This window comes from Frankliniella occidentalis, unplaced genomic scaffold (genome assembly GCF_000697945.3).
Source record: "Frankliniella occidentalis isolate FOCC.00 unplaced genomic scaffold, Focc_3.1 Scaffold453, whole genome shotgun sequence".
Taxonomy (NCBI): domain Eukaryota; kingdom Metazoa; phylum Arthropoda; class Insecta; order Thysanoptera; family Thripidae; genus Frankliniella; species Frankliniella occidentalis.
The window spans coordinates 57540-72467 of record NW_026267571.1 but is presented as its reverse complement, the minus strand read 5'-3'; the positions used below and the strand labels follow the sequence as shown (position 1 = coordinate 72467).

The window sequence follows — 14928 nt, the reverse complement described above, 5'->3', positions numbered from 1 at the left end:
CCACATTGTGGTCATGAAATGCCGGTCCCTCCTGCCGGCCTGACCACATTGTGGTCAAGAAATGCCGGTCCCTCCTGCCGGGCTGACCACAATGTGGACATGAAGTGCCGGTCCCACCAGCCGGTCTGACCACATTGTGGTCATTGTTTTGCCGGTCCCAGCTGCCGCGCTGGTCACATTGTGGTCATGACTTTGCCGGTCCCTCCTGCCGGCATGACCACAGCTTTGCAGGGCAACTCCAACCCGGGGTCGTGCTGCCGAGATGGTCACACTGTGGTCATTTCCAAATTAATTCCAAAAGTGGCTCCGGCAGTTGGGACCGACAGGGTCAGAGGGCCTCCGGCCCCAACGTGTTTTAAAGAACTGACAATTTTTCGTCTTTGCAGTACATAACTTACAAACAATTACATGATAACTGACCTATTAGTCAGTAATCCAGCTGCTTAAAAACGTATGCACTGTTAAAAAAAATGTTGGTATTTCACGGAGATATAGTTGCGAAAAAAATTGCCAGAGATCTCTGGGATTACCCAACGGCGTTGGGCCAACGCCTTCGTAGGTTTTCATAAGCCGAAATACAAGTATTGGACGATGGATAAAGGTCCTAAACCTGCACACACCATTTCAATATTCAAGTTTAGGTGATCTACATGTAGAGGGCTGTTTTAGAAACACGCTAGTGTTTGCTTACGGATGTTTGACCATGCTAAAACTCGAAACCAAAGATCGGTGGGAATTCCCAACGTCGCTGGAGTGTAGTCTTTGGAAAATTCCAACACATGTTTAACAGTGTGTACTTACTAACAAAAATATCAGTACAGGTCTGAGAAAGTATTTGGCGTTGCCTTTTTGAAATCATTCAGTAGGAAACTTACGCGCACTGAGGGTTGCTGGTTGTGTCGAGGGTGAGCCCCGTGTTCCTGAGTGGCTCCTCCATCCTGACTGCGACCCTGAGACCCTCGACGGTGGTGGCCAGGTCGTGGCCCTGGTCGTCGCCGAAGAAGTTGAGGTTGACTAGCGGCGTGCCGTGCGGGTCTGAAGCGTTGAGGCGCACCCAGCCTTTGCTCTCGGGGCGCAGGAGCGACACGCCCACGATCACACGGTTCACCCGCCACGAGTCCCCGGCTAGGCACAATCTAGAGGTGACATAGAGCGACAAGTAACAGGTTCAGCTTACTCACTCGAATAGTGACCCAGATGCTATGGAATTTGTCTGTAGTTGGCTCAGCGATAGCGAAGCCTATTACTCCAGTGATGATCAAAAAGTTTCGCGTCGGTCTGTTTGTTTGTCTGTCTGTCTGTTCGCACGATTACTCGAGAACGGTTTGAGGTAGAAGTCTCAAATTTTTTTTGTAACTTTGTTTCATAAAAAGGAAGAACTGTATTGGTTTTGAGCCCTCTGGCTCAAAAATTGACGTGTCAAAAAAATCAAAAACAAAGAGCCCAAAACATTTCTTCTAAAAAATATTTTTTTTACATCTTTCTTGGAAAGAACTCGTCAAAGTAGAACGCTTTGGCCCAAACTTTTGTCCGTTTGGCTCTATCTCCGTTTGGGCGCCAAAGGTGCATTTTCACCCGAAAATCACCCCAAAACATTGATTTTTTTTTCTCAGATATGTTATGTGTCCGGTGGGGTAACTCGTCCCGAAGGTCTTTTTATGACCGTGCCTTTTGCCCGACTCCGGTGTCAGCGCCGCAGGCCTAGGTAGATGTATACCAGGCGGCTCGCAGCGTAGTGTTTCGTGAGATATCGCGAAGCCTGTTACGCGAGACGTGGTCTGGCGTACATCTACCTAGTTAAAGAACTCTAAGATAAGAAAGACGTCTATAGATTTCGATGGATCGTCTAATGCCCGTCTAGCTGGTCTAAGTTTTTAGACGACTAGACGTAGATGACTAAAAGAGGTCTAATAGATATCTTTTGACATCTACGAACAGGTTTTGTCGAGAAACAGACGACGCAAGACGATCTATTTCTTGTCTAACCTGTTTATGTACTTAGACGTCTAGCGCGAGACAAAGTGCAGACGTGCCGAGATGATCTAACTCTGATCCATCCCATCTACAACCTTAGACGTCTAGCGATAGACAACGTTTAGACGTGCCGAGACGATCTAACTCCAATCTAATCCATCTACGACCTTAGACGGCCAAGCTTTAGGATTTTTAACGCAGCAAGGTATGAAATTTTTGATCGCCTGGAGATAAATTGTACTCAAGCGCTGGCTTGCATAACACACCTGCAGACTTTTAACTTAATACTAGGTAGATGTACGCCAGACCACGTCTCGCGTAACAGGCTTCGCGATCTCACGAAACACTGTTACGCTGCGACGCGCCGGGCATACATCTACCTAGGCCTGCGGCGCTGACACCCGAGTCAAGGAAAAGTCGTAAATAGCCATTCAGCCCCAAAAGTCACAAATTTTGTTCCTCGGGGTTTTATTTTAACGAGTTACCCTACCGAAGACCATCAAATATCTGAGAAAAAACATAGAAATGTGTTGCGGTCATTTTGGTGTAGAAAAATCGCTCTGGTGTCTAAACGGTTAAAGATAGAGCCAAATAGACGAAATTTTCGTCCGCAAGCCTCTACTTTGATGAGTTACCCCTTAGGAAAGAGTAAAAGAATATTTTTGAAAAACTCCATTTTGGGGACCTGAGGTTTTAGAATTTTTAAAAATCCAATTTTCGAGCTAGAATGCTCCTCTTCGAACTCGATCTGTCTTTTTATGACACAAAACGACCCTGAAAATCCCAGGTCGCTAGCTCAATTCGTTCTCGAGTTATCGTGCGCACAGACAGACAGACACACAGACACACAGACAGACGCGAAACTTTTTGATCATCACTGGAGTAATAGGCTTCGCTATCGCTCAGCCAATCAACGCTAGGTCTCTTGGCCACTCTAAATCAGAGGAAAAGAGTCCCGAGTCCGGTGAGACGAATGCTACTGGAACCAGACTGAACTCACGTAGGAGACAACTCGTGTCGTAGTGGTCAGCGTCGAGGGTTACCAATCCGAAGTTACGAGGTTCGAAACCGGGCAAGGTAAGGTAAAATAGAATTAATCAGTTCAATGAGCTACAATCGAGATAACGATCTACCAAAGAGATTGAAGAAAAGCGCCAGAGGAATAAAGTACAGAATCATTTTTGAATTTGAAGGTTGCATTGTAAAAATCTTATAAATATCTAGATGTCATCTAAAAGGCATCTAAATATAGACGTCTACTGATAGACGTCTAATAGATGCCTTCACAGAGACAATCAAGACGGTCTAATAGACGTCTACCGAAGACGTCTATTAGACAACTTGCCGTCTAGCAATAGATGTCTATTAAACATCTAATAGACGTCTATTTTCTCTTAGGGAAACATCGAAATATCACCAGGGCCAGGGGTCTACTACTACCTACTGCATAATCTTGGCCACAGGTCCCGACATGCTAGTGCGTTTGAACTTCGTCCTCAAAAACTAAAGTCCACAATTGCAAGCGCACACAAATCAGTCTCCTCTCTCTCTGTACCTGCTTTTGTGATACTTTTAACACAAAACTTTGCCTTAACTCATGTTTTACGATCCCGCTAAAGTATCGCTCTTTTGAACATGTACTTTGTATCGCTAATAACTTTTTGATTTCGTCGCAAGTTTTCAGTGATACAGAGTTATAATTTTAACAAGCTAGGCCCGCTCTCCCGCCAGACCAAGTTGCCAGCTCCGCCTTGCTCCACCGGCAACTCGGTTCGGAAGGGAGCGGGCCTAGCTTGGCCTGCCGGTGGCGTTCTGAATTTTCATGGTGTAATAAAGCCTCTATCGGAAAACGGGCCTTTCGCGAAGTTTGAGTGACGGCTCTCATTGAACCATTTATTTGCCAGGACCTTTGCTGTGGACTTCGTAATGAAAACTCAACAAACGAAGCATCATTTTCATGCGCTGAATATCTTTGTATGTGTGTGCCGCAGTTTGTAGAATACATGCAAGAGCAAGTTACGCCAAATCCCTTCTAAGTTATTGATGTTAGCTTGTGGATCCAGTAACACACCTATAAAAAGATATATGAGACTAGACCCAGAAGAAGTTAAGTATACTTCCAGGCATACTCTGAATGACTCCGAACGTGTCTGAACAACGAAATGAATGTTGTTGTTTTTTGCAGGGACACTGATAACTCAACAGTGTGCATTGCACACTGCATATGCAGTTGTGCAATGCACACTGTTGAGTTATCAGTGGAGTGTACACATTTTATTAATGACGTGCCACCATAAAATAAGCCCACTCCTCTGCTTAGACGAAAGTTTTTAACCGACGGCATACTTCTCAGACAATATTGTACTCCTGAAAAAAATAAAAATATTTCTGTTCTGGCCATTTTGGTAAGCAAAACTCCCTATTGTAAGTAAACAGTGAAAGCCAGACGGGCGACATTTTAGACCAGATGGTTCTTCTTTCACGATTAAACCCCTTGGAGACCATCAAATATTTTCTTAAAACAATATATTTATTTTTGGGGCTCTACTTTCACAGGTTACCCTTTAAGTGTCCATCAAATATTTTCTAAAGTAATAATTTTTATTTTGGGGGCAGTTTTGTGAGTAAAACTTCATCTAGCGCCTAAACGGTGAGAGAAAGAGCCAAACGGACGAAATTTTCGCCCTTAGGGCTCTACTTTCACAAGTTATCCCTTAGAAAACCATAGAAAAATCCCACTTCTTGAACCAACTCCTATTTCTTTGTTACCCCCTCAGACCCACTCAGGGGTGGTTGCCAGGATTTGCACATTTGCACCAACCGTTTCGTTGTCCAGAAGTTACAACAATAATACCCTAAAAATTTCAGACCTCTAGCTCACGTCCTTCTTGGGGAACAGACAGACAGACAGAGGGGCGATGGCATAAGCCCGCTTATATAGCTTTTAAGCAAAAGAGCGGGCTAAAAAGAGCGATGCTTCAGAGCAATCGCAAAACATCAGTTACCGCAGATCGTGTATCATCCGTGTCTTAGTGTCTTGTAGGTGAGTGAAAAGACGGGTATGCGTTATAACACTTACGGTCCTATCTCCTCGGTCTGGGTTGTGCCAAAGAAGAGCAGCTGCAGGTCGGGCTGGTGCCCTGTCCCGGGCTTCGCTAGCTTGGACCTGAAGAAGGCCATCAATTGCATCATGTTGGTGGCGGCCAGGGCGCCCTCGCGGCTGCTTTTGTACTGGCGGAGGTCCTCCTGCCGGGTCTCCCAGTCGAAGGCGCACAGAGGCGGCCCGCACTTGTACCGGATACCCAGCACGCCCGTATGGTCCTCCAGCCCCTCGCCTACCGGCAGGTCCGCCACCACCGGCACGCCGAGTGTCTAGGTGCACCCAGAGAAATATGTTGTTAATATCCGATCGGTACATACAGGCAGTGGTTTGAAGGTTCTGAAAGAGAGTCAGTCCCATCCCATCCACATCCAAGTCCAGTTAGGCTAGTAGTCGGACAGCGACTATAGGATCAGGTACACTGTAAAAAGTATTAGTAATTTACTAGCTACTGGGTGGGGAAATTTCATGTACAAAGATTTGCAGTACATATTGGTTGGGAATTAACCTACTGGAATGGAAAGTAGCCTTTGCATGCCACTTGCGCTGTGAAACGATTCTTTCCTGCCCACGCAAGTGAATTTCCTGACATCACTGACTGCAAATTTTCTCACGTGGGCTGGAAAGGGTCCCCTAGTAACATAAAACTGTCGCGCATAGTGTAATTTTTTTAATTGGCCAATCATTGTGACGATAGCAAAAATCCAAAAGTAATGGATTTTCCAGAGTCCGACGATTGTCGCCGGGCTATCAAATTTAAACCATCTAATATCTTGTTGTATTGATATCGATTCCTGGTCAAATCCACAACAGTGGTTTTTCGGTTCTATTCTGATAGCTACACGCAGAAAAAAATATTCAGTTCAGTGCTAATTTTTTTAATAGTACGTCGGTTGCTGTCAGACTAGAAAAATTAGCGCGGGTGCTAATCGTGTTTGCTGAGTTTTTCAATCAAGTTAACTTAATGTTTGTCTTGAGAAAGATTTTGGAGAAGCGTTCTCCTTTGCTTATTTGCTAATTTTGTGACCTGTGCCACTAAAACTCAACAGTTAAATAGGGCTAGCTGTAGTGAAACCAGCTTTTAGATATCAATCGAACTATTTTACATTTTTGGGTGTCCTCTTAGCTCTCGCTGCTGAACCGCCACGCTCTATCAGCCGTATGGCGGGGCCTCCGCACCCACTGATATCACGGCGCTCGCGCGCACGTGATCAATTTTTGACAAGTCGTCGGCCTCTGGCGGCCCGAGGGAGCTTTAACCCTCCAATGCCTCGCGCCCTTACACTCAATCAATTAGGGACCGGGATAAACCGAGAATTCACCGGGAAGTGGACACCCCGAATTAAACCTAATTAGCACTGGTGCAAATCATGCTTTAGTAACGTGATTAGAACTGAGGCTAAATTTTTAGCCGAGTCTATTCAGTAAGTGAAAATTAGAACCGGTGCTATTTTTTAAGGACCCGGGCGAACTTTTTTTCTGCGTGTAGCCGATAAAGATTTTCGTTCCGAGGAAAAGAAAAATTATAGCAATAGAATCATTTTTCTTATTTCGTATATCGCTCCGACAGTCCCTATCTTTTTTCTACTGTTGTCCAACAATCGTACGACAGTTCTGTGCTGCTACGGTCCTTTCGGCACCCACCGATTGCGGATTTCCCTACCCGGACCAGGAAATTCCATGACCGCGGGTGAAAAAGTGTACAGTGGACTCTCGATAACTGTCGCCTCGATAAGTGTCGCGTGCGAGAGAGATAGCTATAGAAAAATAGCGCGTTCCATGCGGACTGACTGCCGGCTCCGGCGGCTCGCCCGACTCGCCTGCCGGAGGAGTGGGGAGAGCGGAGCACGGCAGCAGCGAACGCACAGTACCCTCGATTACTGTCGCGGCGACAGTTATCGAGAGTCCACTGTACTTGCGCAGCCCACTGCCTGGAAACCTCCACGCGGCGGAAACGGTTTTTGCCACGCATGGTGGGAGAACACCTACCCGTGAAACACGCCGGGTGCAAATTTCCCACAAATTCTTGACTGCCTTAGCATCGTGGGAGGAGAGGAAGGTGGGTTCGGACTACTACTACACCAACGCCACGCCAGCCAGAACCAATCAACTCTTTCCTGTACCCTCGGCCCCCTCGGCGCGAAGCCTGGAATACACTGCCGCTAGATGGCGTTTCAGTCATCGCGCATCCCACAAAATCAGCTTTTTCCATTAAATTGAAACTCCCTTCAGAAAATTGCATTGGATTTTACTCAGTGTGTTTCAAAAGAAATCACCCTAGCCGACAACGATCGGCGTTTGCCGAAAAAGTGAACCGTGCCCTTCAAAAAATTTGTTAAATTCTAACGCTCGGAAGGTTTCAGCAACGACGCCTTGTTCAGTACGTCCCGGTCACCTCACCTCCCTCGACCAGTCGATTGGAATCCGTTCTGTTCCCCCCACCAGTGGTAAGGGCAGTCGGGGAACACCATGACTGAGTCCGTAGCTTGGCTCATTTCTTTCAAGTGGCCCAAGTCCCGCCAAGGCCACCAGTGCCCTGGCGGTGAAGAAAATAGTGTGCCTCACCAAGCCAGAAGTACACTCCTACGGGGACGAGAAGCTGTTAGTTGTGCCCCTAGAGCACCTGGCTGAATGTCTCCACGCCGCCATCTCTTCGAGTCCGCGCGGCTGCACCTGGAGGCCCTACAAGCGCGACCCAGTAGTGCGTCGTAGGACCCCCGAAGTCTACTTGAGTCTCACCCGAGACGTGCACCATACCGTCGGCGTTACCTCCCTGGCCAGAACGTTCGGGACGCGCCGAGTGGCGCTCCTGCCAGACGCCCTGCAGCAAGACCCCGGTCTCTTTCTGTACAGCGCGGAGGATTACGACCTGGGCTGTCTCCTCCACGCCCTGTCCTCGGGCATCCCCATCTTCGGGTTGACGTTCGAGCTCCTCCTCTCCGAGGTCGTCGGCACCTGCGCCGCCGACGCTCGGATACGCCACCTCCCACCGCCCCAGCTGCCGGTGAGGAAGCACGCCATCGCCGTCCAGACCGAGATCGAGGATGAGCCCATGGCAACTTCACCCGCTCCGCCCCGGACGGAGACCGGCCTCCCGGCGACCAAGGCCGCCAAGCAGAAGAAGGCCAGAGGCGGCGCCCGCACCAGTGACGACGCGCCCCCACCACCTCGGCAGTGCTGGAGATGCCAGGCCTGGGGCCATGAAATCTCTGCCTGCGAAGGCGCGGACCGGTTCAGAAGATGCGCCGGTCACCACAGGTCATCGGCCTGCGACCGGAAGGCCCCCCTCGCGTGCGTGAACTGCGCGCAGCCGCACATGAGCTCCTCTGCGAGCTGCCCACTGCGCCCACAACATCAGCGGTCCAGCGCGAGGAATGCGGCCAGCCAGTCAACGGCCAGACGTCAACCGGCACCCTCCACCCGGCGCCACCAGCGCCAGCCGGACGTCAGCGCTCTGCTTCACCTGCTCCTGCTGCAGATGGCGGAGAGGCTCACGCCTGTTCTTCTCCCCCGCTGGCCCCGGCGTCGAGGAGGGATACCGAAGCCAAAGGCTTCGACCTAACATCTCGGGGTTTTTCTTTATTTTCCCTCGAATTTGCCCTTCTTACTTTGATAATCTGTTGTGTGACTTAAACTTTGATCTTTATTAGCTGGTATTAGGAACGGCTACGGCTGTGTATGTCTATGTACAAAATATGTATGTAACGCAATATGACAATAAAAACTTTTAAACTGCAAACCTCCCTCAAGTGCACCCGTGTCCGTAGTACCCACGTGACTAGTAACTCCATTGGTCGCTTTTATGACATTGACACTTCTTGAGATTGATGTTCAATTTTTTGAAACCTATATCGGAAACCGACGGACTTTCCCACAGTCCCGTCGGCCCCGAAAGCAATGACTATATCACGCATACTGATACTGCTTCCAAAGACTGTGACCGGAGAGGAAATTTCCTTGCCTGTGGTGTGGCAACGCCGCCTTCCTTCCCGTGGGCTGGAGATTTGCATGTAGTGGGCACGAAAGTCATCCTCACTAGCGCGCACTGGGAAGTTTGCTGACGGTGGGTCAATCAAGACTCTTTTCCTGCCCACGTAGTAAATTTAATTGGGTGGGTTGGAAAGACTCCTTTCCCGACCACATTATGGCTTGTAAATTTCCCCACCAGTGGACCGGGGATTTCCTGGCTATTGGGTCTGTAAATTTACCGAACAATAGCCGGCAAAGGAGCGTTGCCACGCACGCGGGGAGGGGAAAATTCCCTCAATTTTTTTTACAGTATAGATTGTGCAAGCGTGATACGGACACTGTAAATAATCTCGTAAACAAATACAGTGAATATCTTTCTATTTTTAACATAATAATCGACGTTCTTTTAACCCTTGCTCTGTAATTCCAAGTGCACAAGTCGGCAGTCCTGCAATACAACTGCGAAACAAAAAAGTTGTGCACTTCGGCACTTCTACAGTAGAGGTGTACGAACAGTTCGAATTCGAATCGAAACTGTCTCGATTCGATTCGTTTCGATCTCGAAACAAGGCACTTCGAACTCGAACAATTTGGACACATCAAAATTTTGAAGTTTGAAATCGAAACAACATGTGCACATGGAGCGCACGCTGGGAACTAATACTAAAGGGAAGGTTTTTCATTGGATAAGAGGATAGTTTGCCAATCTCTTTGTTTTTAGAGAGAATCTGAGCCCTAACACTTATTTGCTGCCCCATTTTAATGGTTTATAGCATCTACTAGAATGTTAAGAAATGATTCGATTCGCATTCGAAAAAGCAAGATTCGATTTGATTCGGGGTAAAATTTTTAGATTCGATTCGAGGAAAAAAAATCCAGATTGGATTCGATTCGACTCTGAAAAAGGGAGATTCGCACACCTCTTATTCTACAGGAAACTTTATGACCAAAGGTGAAAATATATTTTCTGACTAACCGTCATATTCGTCTTAAGTCCTCTTTCTAGCGAGCATCAATGTGAAAGCGTTGACTGAAACAAGTACTGACTGACTGACTTGACTGAAACAGTAAACTGAAACAAGTACAAGTACTCAAATGGAATTCAAAAATTCGTATTCTTTTGTGTAACTCTTTTCATTTAAGTGGCAACCCTGTCATATTTATCCTCTTTGAAATATAATTTTATAACGAAGATGATGGTGTGATCAGAAAATGTAATCTATGATCAGAAAGTTCCCCCAGTTTACAATTCTATGACATTAAAAGCGCCCTTACCTTTAGGTGCTTTGAGGGTCCAATGCCTGAGAGGAGCAGAAGTTGTGGACTATTTAGGGCTCCGGCAGAAACTATAACCTCCTTTGAAGCACGAACTTCGATCACCTGCAGAGCAAGTGTGTCAACAGTTTTCTATTTCGAGATTGTGCGAGGCTAATTATCAAGCATAACACAAACATTCTGCAAATCATTCTGCAGGACAGTATGGCAGTTGTAACTGAAAAACTTTGTTATTCAGTTTATATTGCCATACTGTCCTGCAGTTTGATTTGCAGAGTTCTCTGGGAAGCGTCGTAGTGACGAAATTGGACCGACAAAGTGTATTCTGCCTTTTCTCTGAAATTTGCAAGAAAGCAACCTTCAAAAGATGTAATGGTGGCTAGCTAGTAATTTCATATTCTCAGTTTCAGTCCAATTCAGCCAATAAACGAAATCTATAGCCCATTAAATAAGAATTCCGCATGAGCCGTTCACTCTCATTTCCTCAAAGATGTGCTATTTCCATAATATGGGGAATTTTCTCCATACTTAATGGATGAAGCCATGTATGGAATAAGCATGAAATTATCCATTTAACGGATAATTTTACCCGTATTACAGATTTTTTTAAATGTATTTCAAGACCCAGCCCAAGAGCGTTGCCCTAGGGACGCAAAAAATCCATACTACATTGCACAAATATCCTTGTAATATGAATCCGTAAAGAAAAGGGAGTTTTCACTTTTCATCATACTTTACCTGGCCTCCTGCATTTTCGTACTTCACACCAACTGCTTGAAGACCAGCCACCGTTTCTTCAAGAAGAACTTTCCGAGCGATAGCGAACGTTTCTACTCGGAGGTTTGACCGTTCTGCTACTACTGGTTCAAGGTAGCTCCGATAGGTGCTCCATCGCTCTCCGTCGACCTGGTGAATGGACAACAGCTATATTAAACTACGAAACTAAACAAAATCTGTGCTGCACTTTGCGTACAGCACAATGCCGACTGAACCCATGAAATGGCATGCTAAATGCACACCCTAAAAGTCTCTGGATACTTTTGTTGACAGACTTTCCGCGTATTTCTGCGCATCGTGTCTGTGTATATTTTCCACTAGACGGACTTCAGCTGGAGACTTGCAATTTTGAGGGTGTCTTACGGGTCACTCTTGGGGGCATGCTTGCTATGGACAAAATTGACTATTTACAAACGACTCGTTCACACACTTACGATGTCAATGAGCTTCTGAATCGACAAATTTAATGGAATTTGCCTTTTGCCGATGGACAAAAATGAAAGTAATTTTCGAAGATCCATGGGTCAAATTTGTTATGTGCAAGAAACAAAAAATGCATCTTCATAGAGGGTATGCTTTAAATTATCACAAAATAAACCTAGCCCTTCGCAATTTAGTGTGAAAGAACAACTCACCTGGGTGGATTGCGCAATGGTTTGGCCCAGCTGTGCCCGACCATTGACGTCACGCCGATAGGGAAGTCCCAGCTTGTTGAGTGCCGCAGCAAGTGGCGTCATAGCGGGATGCCGGTAGCTCTCCCAGGACACTTTTTGGGGGCCGCCGTGGCCATGGAACCCTAACGAAAGGAACGGCATTAATGCATAATTACAAAAGTATATTAAAAGGAATGAAACACAACGGATAAAAGAAACGGCATTTCAGTCTAAGAGCAGAGGAACAATTAATTTTGTGTCACAAATGGAACGGTTTGATACGCATCCAGCTTCAGACAAAATTTGTTCCTAAACCGAGACAATTTGTCTCAATGTTTTAAAAATATGTGTGAAATTTGACACAATTTGCCTTAGTTTACAAACAAATTTTGTTTGAGGCTTGATGTGTATTGCAATTTTTTGACAGTACTGTTGCACCACATTTATAAATAGAGTTTAGAAACATCATACGTCTGTCCCAATTGACGGCAAAATCCAAGTTGTCCTCTGACTTCTTGAAGTACGGGAGGACGTTGCGGTAGCTCCAGCGGTCGTCTCCAGTGAGGTTCGCCCACGTGTCAAAGTCCACGTCACTGCCCCGCACGAACACCATGCCGTTGATGGTGCTGCCGCCGCCGAGCACCGCTGCGACGTTGAGCAGACAGCCGGTACCGTTGCAGTTTTGCGGCTCTGGCACGGCCTTTACAAGAGAGCAAATCGCAAATGTTTAGGCCTTGTAGGCTTTGAGATAATGGGAAAGAGAGAGGAAGATGTTAACTAGCGACAATACGGGGCCGGTATCAGGAAACGCAACCTCACATACCGTTTGAGATTGACGTTCATTCTACGATTTTCGATTTCCTGTCGAAATTGTACATATTGTTTTAGGTGGTTTTAAATTTTCGAATGTGAATGCAAGCAGCTTATGCGAGAATCCTTACATTCAAAAATGTGCACAGATTTTCCAACTCTGCTTTATTGCTTCTTGACATCATCTTAAGACTTTCCGATGCGGTGGAATACACCATTTCATGCAGCTTCCAAACCACCTCAAAGCAGACCATTCGTCGTGGGTAGCCATGATTACTCTGTGGCGATCTTATTCACCATTGCGCCTAATTCACTTGGCTTTTTGCCCACCTTTGTTGGTGAGAACTTGGGAAAGTATGCACCATAGTGTAAGGAACTACCATGAACCAGGGCACGGTGGAGGGAGAGGTAAGGTGTAATGTAGATATATATCTATATCACCTTAGGGAGAGGAGGTGGCGGCACGAGGGTCTCCCAGCCTAGGAACCCGTGGGTCCAGAATCTCGACAGGTTGGGGGATTAGTGGCCGAGTCGGGGCCTGTCTGGAGTACCTGCGGTCGGGGCTGCCCTACAGGTAGGTGGGCCGCCCCGACTTAGCTTGAGCGGCGCCGACCGTCGTCCTGACCGGGGTGTGCGAGAGAGAAGGGTCGCTGTGCGAGAGAGACAGACATCTCCTGGCGCGGCACGGCACGGCCGGCCGGCCGTCCTGCTAGCGGCCCGTGGGACGGGCGGGTAGTTTGAACATATGAACTAATGCGGCGGGCAGGGCGGCCCCGCGGCCCTCGCCGCTCGGGGGTGTTCAGAGCACTGACAAGGGGACTTAGGCAAGTGTAAATCCCCGATCGTGCCCAAACTCGGTATACTTGCTTCTTATCTATGTAGGTGACGAATGACGACCAAATTTTTTCCTGAGAGTCATGTGCCGAAACTCCCTATAAAAGCGTACAATTTCGCAAAATACAAATTTCTACTTTTGTACACATATTAAGTGATATTCTGACTCAAAATGAGCGGTTTTGGGGGGGTAGTTCTTCTGAAACTTTTCGATTTGAGACCTCCTTCCGTCATTTTTGGCTAAATTCAATAGTTTTCCATTATTTCCCCCCCTAAAGTACTTTAAATTGACACTCGGGAAAAAATACTACCGTCAATCGTCATCAACATGGATAAGAAACAAATGTACCGAGTTTGGGCAAGATCGGGAATTTACACTTGCCTAAGCCCCTTTGTTAGCGATAACAATGAATGCAAAGTAGTCACGGTTACCGGGCCGCGCCGCCGGACAACTTGGGGGGACTGTTGGCACGAGCACGAAGACGTCATGGGGCGAAAGTGTGCCGTCAGGGGGCGTACAACGGGGTACACTGTGACAGGCATCCAGTTGTTCACATGCCAGAACAAGGTAAGAAATCGACACTGGCACTGGCGAGGCAATAGACACGAAGCTCGTCGTTTCCTTCATGTAACCTGGTTGTCTAGGACGTACTAGCCCAGTGGCAATAGGCGATCCCGGGGAAGTCCTCGTTTCGGGTGATGCAGCAGGCCGTCACGATGGAGACCACGGTGTGCGGGCGGCACTTCTCGGGGGAGGACATCCTCACCCACGACGTAAAGGCGGTGCAGCGGGGGCGGCACCGTCGTCGTGCCAAAGTTCCGGCCTCTGCTATGCGCAAGGACGCAGTTCCTTGCAAGTTCGACAGCACAGCACCCCCCGAGCCCGTCCCATACCCCGAGCCCGTCATGCCCCCTGCCAGCATTAAGTTCGACGAGGATGACCTCGCTCCCGCCCCCGCGTGCCCTTCTCCAGCCACGCCGCAGTTGCCGCGGACTTCCAAGACCGCGGTGCGCCCTTCGGCCCGACTAGCCTTCCCGTCTCCGTCCACCCCGCGAGCAGCACCACGACCACCTGCGCTGCCTGCTGCTGCTGGTCGCGCACCGTGCAGTGATGGCCAGCTTGATGCCACCTCCTCCCCCTCCCCCACCTCTTCCACCCGCGCCGCAGCCACCTCCAGGTCCTCGCACTGGGTTCGGGACTAACCCCCCAGCTCCTAGCACTCTGGTAATTTCTTTTGTGTTGTACCAAGTGTGGGTGAGTTACTCACCCCGTGGCTCAATCTCAAAAGACTGAGACCCTATTTTTTTGCATTACTGTCAACCCCACCGTGCTCGAGCACCTCAGAGGAGCATACTCCTCTGCGAACCCCCTTTAGCCAGGTCCAGGCCAGTACCCCATTTTTACAAACTCCTACATGCAGAGAACTGGTACATACATAACAGTATGGAGGATTTTTACATTATTTTAAAATGCACTTATAGGTTGTAACTTCTACGTGTCCCTTTAGGAGTATGATGAATCCGATACAGACACAG

The 14928-nt window shown here is 47.7% G+C and overlaps 1 protein-coding gene across 1 annotated transcript in view; it reads right to left on the bottom strand.

Annotated features, from left to right (window-relative positions):
* LOC113213064 (glucose dehydrogenase [FAD, quinone]-like) overlaps positions 1–14928 on the bottom strand; it is a 25317-nt gene that overhangs the window by 7256 nt on the left and 3133 nt on the right. Inside the window, exons 5-10 of the mRNA XM_052274848.1 lie at positions 12220–12448; positions 11731–11891; positions 11057–11224; positions 10319–10423; positions 5054–5346; positions 876–1136 (exon numbers count right to left, since the gene is read on the bottom strand). Of these exons, the coding sequence (XP_052130808.1) occupies positions 876–1136; positions 5054–5346; positions 10319–10423; positions 11057–11224; positions 11731–11891; positions 12220–12448 (1217 nt within the window). The remainder of the gene's footprint in view (positions 1–875; positions 1137–5053; positions 5347–10318; positions 10424–11056; positions 11225–11730; positions 11892–12219; positions 12449–14928) is intronic.